This window comes from Diachasma alloeum, unplaced genomic scaffold (assembly GCF_001412515.2).
Source record: "Diachasma alloeum isolate Michigan unplaced genomic scaffold, Dall2.0 Dall_scaffold_00582, whole genome shotgun sequence".
Taxonomy (NCBI): domain Eukaryota; kingdom Metazoa; phylum Arthropoda; class Insecta; order Hymenoptera; family Braconidae; genus Diachasma; species Diachasma alloeum.
The window spans coordinates 23657-40698 of NW_021680714.1; the positions used below are offsets into that span (position 1 = coordinate 23657).

At 37.4% G+C, this 17042-nt stretch overlaps 1 protein-coding gene across 1 annotated transcript in view; it reads left to right on the plus strand.

Moving 5' to 3' along the window:
• Window positions 1–454: 454 nt before the first annotated feature.
• LOC107043466 (eukaryotic translation initiation factor 3 subunit H) overlaps window positions 455–17042 on the plus strand; it is a 48117-nt gene continuing 31529 nt past the window's right edge. Inside the window, exon 1 of the mRNA XM_015264996.1 lies at window positions 455–926. Within this exon, the coding sequence (XP_015120482.1) occupies window positions 664–926 (263 nt within the window). The 5' untranslated portion in view covers window positions 455–663. The remainder of the gene's footprint in view (window positions 927–17042) is intronic.

The window sequence follows — 17042 nt, forward strand, 5'->3', positions numbered from 1 at the left end:
TGTTAATTAGGAGGGGAGAGACGATTTTTTAATTAGCGGGCGAATTATTGGGGAGTCACTCTGCGCCGAGAAAACATTGGGTTTCTCATAGCGTCGTGACTTTCGTCGCAATATTAATTTTTTTATTGCAGAGATTAAGGGATGAAACGGGGGTTGATGGATGGGGAATTTAATTCTCCATTGAACAGTCTTTGTTTCACCCCTTAATATTAATTATTCGGCGAATAAATCAAATGAAAAACATAAAGTATACATTGAGTGCAAGGAGGACAAAGATCACCCTCCGAACCTATCCCTGTCACAGTGGGACTGCTACTGCCGAATTACTCACGCACCCGACTCACATTTACCGACAATTCGACCGGGACGCCGCCTTTCCCGTGGGGTACCAACTAACATTTTTTGAGTCAGTCAAACCCACCGATCCGGGTCTCTACTCAGATCTATCCAGTTTGCCTGTCTCGATCATACCTTAGTTCAGCCTCCTTCCTTCTATTCTTCATGCTTTTAACCACGTTTGCCTACTCGTACAACATCCCTTTCGCTTGCACGCGTGTAACTCGCGTTTTTCATTATAATAACTAATAATAACTATAAATATAATAGAAACATCGACGAAAGTTTCATCATTCGAAAAAGGCCTAAGAAGTTGTACACCCAACTATGTCGTCGAGGAATCCAATGAGAAGAATAACTGAGTTGGAGTCGAGAATAGACTACGTCCAGTGCGATGGGCTAGCAGCTATGAAAATCATCAAACATTGTCATGAGGAATCGACAAGTAATATGGAAGTAGCTCAGGGTGCTCTTCTCGGGCTGGTTGTTCAAAATCGTCTGGAGATCACTAACTGTTTCCCATTTCCGAAGAACGATGAGATCATGGAGGAGGAAGAGTATCAGCTGGCGGTTATGCGTCGTCTTCGAAGGTAATTAAGTTGATGCATCGTAATAAACTAATATAATTAATTTATGTACGATTGCACCAATTTATATTAATGGCATACACTCCTACGTTTCGAAAGTTATGCTTTTAAATTGAAAAATGAACGTCACGGGATGTATTTTATGGTAGCCGGAGATATTTTCCCTGGACATGATTTCCCTGGACACAATTTCCTTTTCGAATATATGGACAGAGGAAAGACAAAAAAATTGTAACACAGCAGTTTTGCAAGGAAGCCACAGTCTTTAATAAACAATAAGAATTCATACCGAAAAACACCAAGAAAAAATAAGTGACGAGAGCCAAAACAACCACTTCTAACCTTTTTCAGACGTGATAAAGATACTGTAATTTTAATTTATATTAGCAAGTAATTTGCTCTTCGCCTCGTGGCTCGCAGTATACAAGTTGAATCTGGACTGAATGATTAAGAATTTAGGCACGAATAGAAGCCAAAATAATCAACATTCAGCTGAAAACCCAACACAGTTAAACTGATATCCCCAGCACTAACTTTCCTCGTGCCGGTTATACGAGCGCGACTTCAAAAGAAATTCTGTCTGCCGAATTTTGTCTGGGGATTTTTTTTCGGGGAAATTTTGTCCGGGGGAATTTTTTTCGGAGAAATTTTGTCCGGGGAAGAGGTTTCCTAGAGTCCTCTTTTACCAGTCTGTCAGAATCAGGGACTGAAAACGCGGTTTCCGTCCCTGAAACGAAATAATAACGTTATTGCGGGAAACGAAACTGGAAACGAAAGTTCAATCACATGAAAACAAGTGGTTGCATTGCATACAGTATAATCATTTTTGCTAATAAATTAGCAATATGCTTCCGAATGGTTATTTTGCACATGATTTGCTTGTATCAAATATAATTCATTGTTCTTCTAGGAAGAAGATATTTTTGTCACAATCTTTTTTTCGGTTCGCACGAAGAAACCTTGGAAATTAGCGTAAAGAGGAAGATTGGCCTTATTCATTGGAAGAAAAACAGTCCTTCATAAAATCCCCATATGACGCCCATAGAAACTTCAGAATATACTCTAGAACCCCCATATAATCTCTATAAAGCCCCACTAAAACCGCGTAAGATCCCCATAATACTCCCATATGATCCCTACAGGACCCTCATAAACTTTGAGAGACCCCCATAAAATGAAAATTTTAAAAACTTTCCAAAAATTTGAAAATTCCAAAAAATTTTGAGAATTTTGAAAATTTTGCAATAATTTAAAAATTAAAAGTGGAATCGGTTCCATCTTCGAACTCGGTCTGTATAACATGAAAACGAATATTTCTAGCCCAGATTCAATCCATTCGGACAAATATTTTTCCTTTAAGGGAAAACGGAACCCCTGCGTTTATATGAATCTTTAGAATTGTGTTTTCTCCTGCAATTATCATTTTTTATTCATTAAACTTCTTCATTGACTCAACAATGCGATAATCGAGTGGATAAAGTAATTTCATAGATAGAAATTAATAACTGTAGGAGAAAACAATTCTAAGATTTCATGCAGACAAAGGGGTTCCGTCTCCCCTTAATCGTGACAAAATTGAATCGGTCACATACATACATACATACATACATACATACATAGAAAAAAAAAACACAAACAAAGTTCTCTAACTCAATTATTGGCAGAGATATTGAAGACCGAATTTTTTTTCTTCTAAAAGCTTTTTTTCCAACTCTAATTACAACTCATTAAGAATAAGAAAAAATTGAACTCATTATGTTGGTCAGAAATTTTCTCTGCTTTCAGAACAACATATTATTTTTTATGTATTGATTTATTCTGGTATAAAAAACTCAAAAAGAAACGGTCATTTAACGAGGGTCTGGTCACTTCTCAATTGGGTGGCTCAGAGATTTCCATAATGAGATAATTTCCTGTGATTTATTGAATGATTTTTGTGATTTCTCAATAAGAATTGGAATTTATGATTTCTTTTAATTTTTTGTGATCCCATGACTTCTAGTAGATTCTGATGACTTCTTAATTTTTAAGAAATCACTCGAAAAATCATCACTTTGGGGCCAAAGTTCCAGTTTCGTTTCCGGCAATAACGTTATTCGACTTTCGTTTCCAGTTTCGTTTCCCGCAATAACGTTATTCGACTTTCGTTTCCATTCTCGTTTCCGGCAATAACGTTATTAGGATCATCGCGCAAAGCTCAGGGCAGATGGCGCCAGGGAGCAGCGTTGCTTTATTTTGGAGGGAAAAGTATGAATAACAACTTATATTAAGTTTGGGGCAACGAAGTGTTTGTTCATCTGAATTAAGTGAATTTGTTGTTTAAAATTGCGTCAGGTAAACATCAAAAAAAGCTTCTAGACTTAGTGAAGCTAATACAAATTCAAATTTGAGATAATTCTCAAGCCTTATAAAATGCAAAATTGCTTTGTCATTATTTCGAGAATCCTGAATATTATATCCCAGGGCAATTCGAGTTTGCGCAGAGCGATCCTGGAAGCGTTTCAATTCTGTTTGTTTCTGTTATTGCACTCCCCATTAGTTCAGTCTGCATCTCCTGGCTTTGTGTCTCTTTTTTTTGGACCATAGTTTGTGGACAGATACTTCCATTATCCTGGCCACCTCAAAAAAACCCATGTTCATCAGCTTTGGTACTTTGAACGGCATTCTTTTCTCCTAGCAACTCCATTTCCTCTGCATCTTTACATGTGTCATTAGGTTCTTCATTACCAAGCTCTTGCGCTCGCATACTTCCACATTTTTAAAAAATTTGATCAGAGATACGATCCTGTTCAAAGCACTTTGACCACCTGCGTTTTCCCAGGACTAGCAGGGAAGGAAAAAGAGTCATCAGGAGTCGAACAGTGAAGTAGAGTGATGTCTTCTCCTATTGGAAACACATAAAATTCAATAAGAATGTAAAATACATGATTTTATTGTTTTTTCTCGCGAGTTGACGAACCTGATATGTCCTCATCCAGTTGTAGAACAATTGTAATTGTCGGAACAGCATTTGTTTCCAATTTCGTGATCGTTAATTTTTCTCCTGAAATATAATATGACATTTATTCCTACCTGTTCTGTATTTAATAAAACAATATAGGGGAGATGCTTACCTGTATTTTCACTTTCAATTATAAATCGATCTGGAGTAAAGTGAGCCTCGCATAAACCCTTTCGCGACATAGGGTTTATTTTATCTATACCAATAAAATCTAACCACTTCTTGTGGATTTCTGGGTATGTCTTTCCACAAGGGATTTTGAATTTAGATTTGTTTTTGCAATGAGGGAAAGAGGAAACGTATATTTTTTGCTGATTATTTCTTTGCAATTATCCTTGAATTTTCTGGGTACATACCTACATATGCTCGGTTTGTTTACAAAAGGTTATGTTGTCTAGATCGAGGAGACCGCCATATTGGAAGATACGCCGCTCCCTGGCGCCATTAGTACCCAAACTGACCACCGATGAGCCTAATTCGACTTTCGTTTCCAGTTTCGATTCCCGTAATAACGTTATTCCAATTTCGTTTCCAGTTTCGTTTCGGTTCTACTTTCGTTTCCGGAAACGAAACGATAGAAACGCACTTTCGTTTCGATACTGAATTTCGTTTCCAGTCCTTGGTCAGAGACCAAGCGAATCGGGAATTATTGGTCAGTGAATTTTGAAAATATTCTGGAGTTTTTAAATTGGGTTTTTTTGTGATTCCCACACTGATAGAACGGATTAGTATTATTAACGAATGGATTTTGGTTGGAGGTTAGGGTCTATTTGGTCCCATCAAATGTTCATTCGTTAATAGTTAACGAATGTAGATTTGAGGAGCCTTGTTTGACTTGACTTTCGCCATTCAAGTGAACCATTCGTTAACTATTAACGAATATTCATTTGGTTATATTCAACTCCACCATTCGTTAATAGTTAACGAATCTCGTTTAGAATAAATGAATCATTCTATCAGTGCATACACTCAGCCAAATAAGCTCTGTTCCACCTGACGTTCGTGCAACAGGAGGACCCACCCGCGTGAAGTTTGCGAAACAGGGTCTAATTAGGAAGATTCGAGTGGCGGTTAATAATGTGTTAATGATGTGTTTTTTATGTACTGAAGACAAAAATTTTCGACTGAATTAAGTTTTTTAAAAATTGCATCTGATGGTTTGGGCTCAAAATTATGATTGTTTGACTCAAGTTGCATTATCTACTAATTATGTGTTATTTTTGTACCAACGGAAAAATTTTCCTGATACCATTAATTTTGTGGGGGTTTAATTGGTGGCAGGGAAGGCCATCAATCTTCTGATTCTTCAATAATAAAAGAATTTCCGACTCACATTGATCAAGTTTTAAATATACTAATTGAAATTGAAAAATGCTAAAATAATTGATAATCGAAATTTCTAATTGATCGTGAATTAAATATTTAATAATATTGACGTGTAAATTTTCTATTAATTAAGGCCCGGATGGAGGGATTTTTTTCCCGAGTGGCGATTTTATGCCCCCCCAGTTTGCGGTCAAAACAAGAAGCTTTATCCCGACCATAGCTATGTCGGTAACTGCGGGAATGGCAGGAAACCAGGGTGACATATAAAAGTGGGGCTTGGAAGGGGCCCCGTAGTTTTTGTTTCTTATTCTGTTCGTGTTTATTTTTTCCGGTAGATCTTTTCATGTTTCCTATGAAGTTTTCGAGAAATATTTCCGATTTTCGAGAGAATTCTCCGATTTCTGAGAAAATTTCTAAAAATTCTCCAGTTTTCGAAAAAATTACAAGGATATTCAGAGTTTTCAAACAAAATTCGAGGAAATTCTAGGGTGTCCGAGCACGTTCGAAGAAATTATTCAGTTTTCTAGAAAATTCCAGAAAAAACTTGGGTTTTCGAGACAGTTGTAGATAATTCGTAGGTTTTCGAGAAAATTCTAGGAAAATTCTCCGGATTTTGAAAAAATTAGGGGGGGGGGGGGGGGTAATATGGACAACTGAAATAAAATGGAAACTCAAAAGTTGGCGAATTTTTTTTTTTTTCAAAATTCAAAATTTAAAAAATTGATTCATTGGGCATTATGGACACCTGATAAATCTGTATGGACGGGACTAAAATGAACACTCAAAACATTTTCAATAATTGATTTTTAAAAATTGCTTCTTGGCTAAGTCCACAACTTAGAAATTATTCAAGAGTTGGGTAAAATAGACATCCGAAAAATTTGGTCCTATTCCAAAATAAAAAAAATTTTTAAAGGACATTTTCCAACAGAATCGTGTCGGTATCTTTGTATAAAGAAAAATCAGAGTTGGGAAAGATATTAACAAACAAACTTCGACTCTNAAGTCCACAACTTAGAAATTATTCAAGAGTGGGGTAAAATAGACATCCGAAAAATTTGGTCCTATTCCAAAATAAAAAAAATTTTTAAAGGACATTTTCCAACAGAATCGTGTCGGTATCTTTGTATAAAGAAAAATCAGAGTTGGGAAAGATATTAACAAGCAAACTTCGACTCTATTAAATTTTCCATTGAAGTTTGAAATATAAAATAGCTTTGAATTTCCTGTTTTACTCTTGAAATAACTTANTTCCTGTTTTACTCTTGAAATAACTTTGAAATTATTAATTTTTTTTCAATGATCAATTGCACGCCCTACACATCTGACCTTTTGTTCATTTGCGAAATTTGTAAGATGGCTACTTTTCTACTCACAGAGGAAATTACCATAAAACAATAGGCGGAGAGGAGGATGAATGAGCAAGAAAAAATTTGATTTACCACCCCCCACGACGAACGTCAAAAATAATTTTTTTTTTCAATTTAAAAAATTAAAATTGTTGAAACATAAAAAATTGAGGAAGAAATCGAGGTTCCATTCTACCCTGTTTTTTTCTTATTACGATGCAGTTCCATGAGAATGTGTTGGTTTTTATGATCTTCAAATGAAGTCGGAAGAGTAGATTTGATCAAATTCAACTCATTATTTAAATCTGGTGAAAATATTGCCCTACCCTCCTCTGTGACAATATCACGAATTTTCAGCAAAAAAAATCGAGGAAATTCTAAGGTGTTTGAGTACGTTCTAGAAAATTCTTAGGTTTTCGAGAAAATTATAGGAAAATTCTCCGGTTTTCGAGAAAATTATAGGGATATCCTTAGCGAACCAAGTTGATAGTTGAACTCTCCATAATTTCTTGTGTTTGAGAGAAAATTGAGAGTCAGTTGAGAGTTGGAGCGACGAGGCCAAAAATATATTTTATGCAAACCGATCTCTTTACTATCGACTTTTTTTAACCTGTCAGTAGGCGTGCGGTTCCACCACCGTTCTTGAGACGCGCGATGAGGGAATCGCTCATCGGCTTCTCGCATTAATAGAGCCAAATAGCGCCATAGGCGGTGCTGTTCGGCGTNTTCTGGTATTAATAGAGCCAAATAGCGCCATAGGCGGTGCTGTTCGGCGTTCTGCGGCACGAGCCCCATACCCGTAACACGTGGAAAATTTCGACCGTGCTGAAGAAAATATTATTTTTGTACTCAACCCTGATCAATAGGNCAAATAGCAGAGCTACTTGAGGCATATAAAAAAAATTCAGCAAAAGATTGGTGCTTGTAGGGTATATTTCCTATGGAGTGAAAATTTTTGTGAGGAAATCGCTCATAGCGCGCCTAGTGACGGGTTAAAACAGACAATTGGATTATTTTTAGTGACTTCTTCAATTTCAATCAACTTTTTTCAGAACTCAAAATTTGATTTTGGAATTTTGATTCAGAACTATCTCTGAATCTATTCTCGATTTTTTTAATAGTTGACAGTTGCATTTTTTATTCTCTATTGTCTTTCAATCGACTCAATTTTTTTGAAAATTAAGTTGGATTTTTGATTCTCAATTGTCTCCCAATCTACTCTCACCTTTTTTGAGAATTGAACGTTGAATTTGTTTATTCATGAAAATAGGATTTTTTATTCTTAATTCTCTCTCAATCTACTTGAAAATTTTTGTGAAAGTTGAGTTAGATTTTTTGCTTCGAAATGAAAGCCCTGATGTATTCCNAATCTACTCTCACCTTCTTTGGAAATTGAAAATTGAACTTTTTTGGTCATGAAAATAGGATTTTTTATTCTTAATTCTCTCTCAATCTACTTGAAAATTTTTGTGAAAGTCGAGAGTTGGATTTTTTGCTTCCGAAAAGAAGCCCTGATGTATTCTTCAAATTTGAAATTTTTATTTTTTGTACCAGGATGAGTAATTTTGGTCTTAGGAGTTCGAATAATTTCTGATTTTTTTTCAAATTTAGTTTTTCGACGATCATTCAAAAAATAATCGTCGAAATATTTTCAATTATGGCTTAAAATATTCTTTTGGATGTTATATCGGACGAGTTCGAAGATAGCGGCGATTGAATCATTTGCTTTGAAATTATAGCCTAAAAAGCATTTAATCGAGGTTTAATGAGTTTAATCGCGGCTTAATCAGGGTTTAACCAAGGTTTCGTCAAGGTTAAATCAAGATTTAATCAACAGGTCCCGCGATCAAGCCAAGGTTGACCCACAGTCAACCCAAGGTTGACCCATAGTCAGCCCAAATTTGACCCGTGGTCAAACCACGGTTGATCCATGGTTAAGCCAAGGTTGACCCATGGTCAAGCCAAGGGCGACCCATGGTCAAGCCAAGGCTGATCCACGGTCAAGCCAAGATTGACCCATGGGCAGGTCACGGTTGACCCATGGTCAAGCCAAGGTTGACCCATGGTCAAGCCAAGGTGGACTCGTGGTCAAGCCAAGGTTATCTCGTGGTCAAGTAGTGTTTCCCGATACCCAAAAAAATATCGATACTCAGTATCGTATCGAAGCAGATTACTTGGTATCGATACCACAAAGTATCGCCTTGGAAAATATCGATACTCGTAATATCGATCTTTTTAAAAATTGTGGATGACATTGGCAAATAGAAAAGAATGAAAGTTGAAGAATGTCGCGTTAAAAGACCTTAAACATTGAGATTCATTCACGTGAGGATATCCCAGTATTATTTACAATTTCGTACAGACCATTCTATAGATTCCGCAACTTTCAACCATCAAATTTGACAATTAAATTACGCAAGGAAAAATTGAGATAAGTTATGAATATTCAGTGTCATTCACATTACGTTTTGCACAGAATTATTATTTTCTTCATTCGAGGGTGGACCGTCATGAGAGTCACTAGGGAATGATCAAATTTCACGAGGGTTAAACTCTACGAAAGTCACAAGGGAGACGATTAAATTTCACCAGTCAACCGACACGAGGGTCATATGGGAATGGTCAAATTTCACGAAAGTGAAACGGCACGAGACAAAACGAGATGTTCAAATTTCACGAGGCAAACAGCACGAGAGTCACACGGGGATGGTCGAACTTCACAAGAGTCAAACGTCATAAGGGTCACAAGAGTGTGGTCGAATTTCACAAGTGTCAAACGTCACGAGGGTCTCACGGGGATGTGCCCGGCGCGTATCTGGGAGACCCGGGTTCGATTCCCGGCTGGGTGAAGCGGAAATTTTTTCTCTCTAAATTCTAATTCTCTTAGAATTTTTGTTTTTTTTTTTTGGTCAAATTTCACGGGATGGAAACGGCACGAGGATCACAAAGAGACGATCAAATTCCACGAGAGTGACCCGACACAAGGGTCACAAGAAGATAGTCAAATTTCACGAGGGTCAAACAGCAAGAGGGTCGCGAGGAGACGGTCAAATTTCACGAGAGTCAACCGACACAAGAGTCATACGGGGATGGTCAAATTTCACGAGGGTCAAATGTCACGAGAGTCACAATGGAATAATGAAATGTTATGACGTTTGAATGTTTCAATGGTCATTTTCCATGAAGGTCCAACGTCAAAGGAGCGAGGAGCACAGGATCACAAGAGTCACAAGGAAATACGATGCTTTAACGATCTTTAAGAATCACATGGAACAATCTCCAACTCTTTGTAGGAAAGATAATGGTGTTCATTATTCAAGTTTATTGAATTTTTCACGGAATCATATTTCGGGCCCTGGAAAGTTCAAAAATTGGCGATCTCCCTGTGACTTTCGTACTGACTCGTAAATTTGATCGTCCCCTTGTGACCCTCTCAGTTTGACCCTTGTGAAAATTAACCGTCCCCTTGTGTCGGTTAACTGCCGTGACATTTGACCGTCTCCTTGTGGCCCTCGTGAAAATTTGCCCCTCGTGGAATTTGACCATCCCCTTATGACCCTTGTGAAATTTGACCATCTCGTGGTGACCCTCGTGACGCTTGACCCTTGTGAAATTTGACCATCCCCTTGTGACCCTCGTGCTCTTTGACCCTCGTGAAATTTGATCGTCCCCTTGTCTCGCTCGTCACGTTTGACACTTGTGAACCTTGTCTCCATGTGACCCTTGTGACTTTTGACCCTTGTGAAATTTGATCATCCCCTTGTGAGCCCGTGACCTTTGGCTTTCGTGAAATTTAGGCATTCCCTTATGATCCTCGTGACGTTTGACTCGTGAAATTTGACCATCCCCTTGTGACCCTCGTGCTGTTTGACCCTCGGGAAATTTGATCGTCCCCTTGTGACTCTTGTGACTTTTGATCCGTGTGAAACTTGATCGTCTCAATGTGACCCTTGTGACTTTTGACCTTCGTGAAATTTGATCATCCCCTTGTGACATTCGTGACGTTCGACCCTCGTGATGTTTGACCCTCTTGAAATTTAACCATCCTTGCGGTCTTGCGAATTGAGAGTTTTTGTGAATTGAGAGTTAGATTTTTTGTTTTTGAAAATCGGATTTTTGATTAGAAAATCGGCGAATTTTCTCAAAAAATTTCTATATTGGAGCTTTTCCCGAAATTTAGCGCAAACACGGTGAGTTTCACTTGTTTTGTTGTTTTTGTCAATTATCATTATCATTATTATTATTATTATTATTATTATTATTAGTGTTATTATTATTGTTATGGCTGTAGGAAAGTGCAATACAGTGTGTTGCTCCATTTCCACGAGTGGGAGTGAGATGCAGGAATGCTCAGTACCCGTGGGCCCTCATTGGGTTACATTCCTGAGCTATCCGCCCGACAATTCTCATTTCCATACGCCGAGTTTCGTAAGGTATGATAGAGGAAGGTATTCTCAAGCATTGTTATGCAAAGTGTCCCCCGCGTTAGTTGCAGCAGACCAGCAAGGTGGCATCTCAGTCGACCCGTTCCCCTTCTCTACTACCAGACTCGACCCGCTGTGCTATTTGAATCCCCTTACTCCTCCGTTTCCCCTACCGTCCCCGGAGCCGCCGAACTGTCGGATGCTCAGGCTAGTACATATTGGAATGTCAAGAATTCGTAAACACATGCCTTTATTTAAAAAATATAAAGTTTTCAAATGCAATTTAAAATAATGGCCATATTGTCTAGTCTTCCATTTTTTTAAATATTCATGTTTTACTTCTTTTTCAGCATTCAATTCCATGATATTCCCATCTAAACATTGAGAATATATTTCAATATATAATAAATTATACAAAATGATAGCATTGGCAATAAAAACGAAATCAACAATTTCTATATGTAGAACGGGGCTACATTCACTAAATATACTTCCAAAAAACTAGTGAGTCTTCCACAATATACAGCGAGAAAAAAAATCTAAAAAATCCATTATTGCATTGCCCAATTATTTTCGTTTGGCGTAAGTTTTTATCACAGGCTTAACTTGAAAATTAGAGTAACTATCACAGACAGAACTTTTCAATTGCAATAGACCAGGCTGACGGAATGCTGGTAATATATTCGATCCAGTGGTGGTATTCAGAGAAGCTGCCTTAGAGTATTTTGATGATGCAGTTGAAGGTCTGGTAGTCATTGGGGTTATTCGATCTTTGAGGTGCTTTCCTTTGTGGGTAATTTTTTCCAGATCATTTTTACCTGCATTCATTGCTGCAGCCCTCATAAATCCACTTTTTGAGGAAAATGGAACTTCCATAATTGGTATGGAAGCATCATGTGCTATGACATGCACATGGAGAGCAAGGAATTTCTCCACGGCTTTATGTAATAATTGGTGCTCATGACAAAACTGACTTCGCAAAAATGGTGTTGTACGTTCGCAAATCACTTGTGTTAAATTCTCTATCACATTATTGAGTCGAAGAATTTTCTCTTGGTTTCCTCGGCATATTCTCTCTGCAATTTCAAGTAGTTGGTATAATTACAAAGTGGGATGTATCAATCCACCATTGCTAATTGCCACTGTCCATTGATAGGGAGTATTTTCATCTGGATTTTCTGCTATCAAAGATGTATTACATCCTTCACATGTGCCTTTCATGTCCCGTGCAACCCATCCAGCCACGTAATGTAATTCCTCTTGAATTTGTGTGGTTGTCGGAATGATAAAATCTGTGCGATGCAATTGACACCGCATATTCTTCAAAATATGAGGAGGATCTGAAGCTACACTGAGAAAAAAAATTTCTAAGAAATAGAAATTCTATGATTGATCCAAATCGTTCATCGATTGAATAGTCGCAAAAGAAAATGCTATTGTAAGACACAAATATCGATTTGAACTAAACCAAAATTGGACTGTATGAAATCGATTTTGTTATAGTATAGTATATTTTGTTTATTCTATCGAATTTAGAAAATACTTGTTTTTGCGACAAAATCGATTTCATACAATTCAATTTTGGTTTAGTTCAAACGCTTCGGATTTGGCGCAAATAATTTTTTTTTCACAATTGCAATGGAAAAATAATCAGTTCAAATGATGAAGAATTGCGTTTGTCGTAAACAAGAAACTGCGCTTCGTGAAAGTCTCGCATCAATGAGTATCCAACAACATGTTCCTCATAGGCCAAATGAATATTTTATTGCATCTATGAATTCTGCTTTCAATCGAACAGATATTCTTTTGCGGGATATCGTGACGCTGATAAATTGGATAATTATATGCTTTATTCGAAGAAGATATCTGATAATACAGACATTGCTTTGTATGTACTGAAAAGTAGATAGCAACAAAAAAAAAGTTTAGACAACTGATCTCATTCTTTTTCAATCGAAAACATTAAAATTAAATCGATATTTGTTTCTTACAATAGCATTTTCTTTTGCGACTATTCAATCGATGAACGATTTGGATCAATCATAGAATTTCTATTTCTTAGAAATTTTTTTTCTCAGTGTACATACATTTTCTGATTCTCATTCACTGGGTGTTGATATGATGGAGTGCATTGTTCCCGCAAAGAGTGTACTTCGAGATTGGACCACATGCCTTGATTAGTACCACCCATATCAGAAGATAGACAAACAACATTCAACCCTTTAGAATGTAATTCATGAGTGATATTCAATAAAAATTGATATAATAGTGTTGAATCTAGTGATTTTAACGTGAAAGCATAAGCTAGAGGCTGTTTCCAGTTCGAGGTGAGGCCGCGCGCAACGACGGCTAGCGCATTTTCAGCCTTTCGTCCTGCCTCCTCATCATTTCGTGCTAATCCAGGTGTTGTTAATCCAATATATTTCTTCAAGCCATGATCATAACACACGCTCGGATGAATTTTCATTTCATCATAACTTACGACACATAAGTTTGCATTTGGCGTCTTGTCTTGCGAATTTTTTTCCGCCAACCAGTGAATCATCTCTCCAGCTTGTCCTGGCTCGAACTTCACGTGCGCGATGCGACGAAAAATTGTATTGTAAGCTGGTCCTGGATATCCTTCCTCTTTTCTTAGATACTCGTAGCCGTCTGCTCCTACCTTGCATCGAATACGTATCGCTTTGCGTATCGTTTCTTCACTCCAGGGTCTCGTATTAGTGGTAGGATCCTCAAGCTCGAGGAATAACATTTGATCTTCGTTTAAAAATTTTCCCAAATTTTTCTTCATATTTTCCGCAAGTTTTTCTAGTTGTGATATCTGTAATATTTATTAAGATAATTATTTTCAAATTGAATGTCAGTATATGCTTCGAATTGAGTACTTTAATTATAGTCCATACCCTGTGACATGTTCTGTGTCAGACTCTCCTTCATAGTTAACGAGACGCGCGTGACCTGCCCGCATTGCGTCTGCACTTCAATGAAAATGGTTGGAGATGAAGAAAAACAGTTGAAAAGAAAGAATGTTCGGTTTGAAAAAGTACACAAATTTGGTTTTGTGGCATTTTTCCATGATTCTGATGATTAACGGGATAATCTACTGCAAACAATCTAGAAGTTGCAGTATACTACACTTCAATAAATTGGAAAATTGAATACGATTGGAGCTCTTGTTGCTTGTTTGCATTAGGTTATTCCGTTGACTATTGAAATTATGGAACAATGTTAGGGAACAAAAATTGTGTACTTTTCCATAACGAACATTTTTTATCCCTGCAGTTTTCGTCTATTTCCTACCATTTTCATTGTCGCGTGGCCGCGATGCGTGGCGGGCCGCGCGCGCCCGCTTTCCGGGCCTTCCGGGGTGATGTCTCGATAACTATGCGAAATTTGACGAAAATTCATTCAAAATATTTTTGCGTAACGGCGTTAATTATCAGTAATTGATTCTCGATGATGATAGTACCTTTTTCTTCGTCTCTTGCAGTTCCCGTCTGAGATTCTCAATCCTAATCTGTAACCCTTCAGATCCACTCTCCTCCCCAATAGTATCATCGTGTGGAACACTTGCTTCTGGAGAATCTTCACTTTGTAAATTCAGTACGGTCACAGGCACTAGGATTTTTAATTATAATTGAAGTTTGCTAAATCATTAAAAATTCACTGAAACATACTGGAGAGGATGATTATTACCGTGTCGCTTAGGCGGATTGTCAGTAAAAGTATCTGGTATAGCATCCAATCTCAAAGCCTCCTTCCCATGGCGGATTTCCCAATGTTTATCACTGAAATGCCCCTGTGAATACAATTTGAGATAATATTGTACTTCTATCAATCATAACTACACTGTTAAAATTTGTCGGATGAAATTTACGGTGCACTTTTTCGAAATTTTTCTCAAATTATAGTTCCACAAAAATGTCAAGGAATTTCGTTGCTGAAAAATGACAATGTGATGAAAAAAGAAATCTAAACTAAAAATTTTAGTTCCGTTATTCTATGGAAATTGATAGAAATTGGAAAAATCCACATAATTTGATATTCTTAAATTTTCAAATGATTGAAAATTGAGCGTCTTTCGGCAGAAAAGATTCATTTTTTTCAACATAACAATTCGAGTTATTTTGGAAATTCTGGTCTGATTCCTACTCCTGTTGCTCAAAAATTTTTAATTCCGCAATTTTTATCTCCCTGTACGTACGTACCTCACATAAATACACGCGACTCTCTTGGTTCTTCTTGGGAACCGGCAAGAACTTGGCACAACTTTCAATCCACTTATCACGTTTAGATCTCTTCGATACTGATGGAAGACTAAAACTTATAATTTTTTCGCGATGAATTTCTACAATTACTGAGTGTACAAATTTTCACCATAATATTACAAGACACGATACATTCGAACTGGAGGACACATGAAGAATGAACGAATTTTCACTTACCTGGAAATTTTCACCCTGAAATTTTGTTCAACCAAACTGAGAAATAGTATATGAAAAAAAAAAAGGATAGAATATGAAGAAAAGAGGTAAAGTCAAAAGGAGACAGCATGTACCTCCCTCCACACGCGGCAATGTACGAAAAGTAGAAAAAAAAATGGCAAAAAAAATTGNAAAAAAAAAAACAAATAGAATTCTAATAGGATTCTTATAGATTTATAATAGCAATTTAATAGAATTTCTTAGAGGGAGCGCTTGGCTCTGCTATTAAATTTTTTCATACGCTACCCCTTTGATGTCCAATAATACGAATTTTCGAGTTTTCCACGTTGATCTTCATAATTTTGGGGACAAGTGAATTGAATCTATGAAATATACACGAGAGTTTGGCGACAATGGGGACGGAAGGGGTATCGCGGGGTAAAGGGGAACGGAGCAGAGAAGCGGTAGTGGGGACGGCCAAAATTGACTGCAGTGACGCCTGGTGTGTCCCGCAGAAAATACCTCGCGGGACACTTGAGAATACCTTCCTCTATCATACCTTAGAGTTTCAGGGGTTTCAGTGGCGCCATCTGGCACATTTTCCTACAACTGAGCGAGACAGTATGGCGACAGCTGATCGCCTTAATTCCGATGCCACTGATTGTTGGAGTTAGCGGCGTCTAATCCCTTCGGAACAACTCCCGAAAAATAGTCAAAAGTTGTTCTTTGAACGAGAATTAGTTCGCCAGAGTGTCTAGTGTGTGTGCAACTTGGAATAAGTGTTTATAACTTTGGATATTTACCGTCGCCATATTGGCAGGGTGTCAGGCGAGTGTGGTGTGACTAGGGGAGATGGTGGTGTTTATTTTGCGTTATTTTCTAGTCAATATTAAAAATATAAAAACGTATTTCCCCCCTTCAAGGCACCATTTCCGTTAAGAGGCAATAAATTATCTGGTTTTTCAAACAAAAATCAGATTTTTCAGTGTAACCATACGTTCGTAATTGGTGGCATCGGAAAACGTTTTTTTTTTTACAAGTTTCTGGGGAATTTTCTAGGGACATGTCGGGCAAAAATCCATCCAACCGGGCCTTAAATAATACTGAATTTCTTATAAGGGATTTTCAACTACCCAAATAATCGTCGATCTTCTTACTTAAATTACTGCTTAATAAATACTTCGACATTTGGATATTTAATTTGATAATTACATCAATAATTAGAATTTGTAACGAACATGTGGGGATGTTCGTTAGGAACACTAAGAACGATCTGTAAACAGCGAGACTCCTACAACGTTGAATTAAAATCCGTGAGTAAGAATCCAAGAGCGAGAGAGTGAGAGCCCCTTATCCACTTCCGAGTGGCTTATTTTCGGTTAAAGTTATCGGTTCCGTTTATTAGTAAGGACTAGTAATTACGCGTCTTTGAGGGCCCAGAAAAATTATCGTGAAGAAGGGCCAACATTATCGAGTCATCCGGTTCTTTTTATGGGGTTCACCCTATTGTTAATCTTGCGGGTAATCGAATAGGTCCGGCTGAAATGCCGGCGCTCCAATTTCGTTGGATTTTCAGGGGTTAATTGGTTACGTTT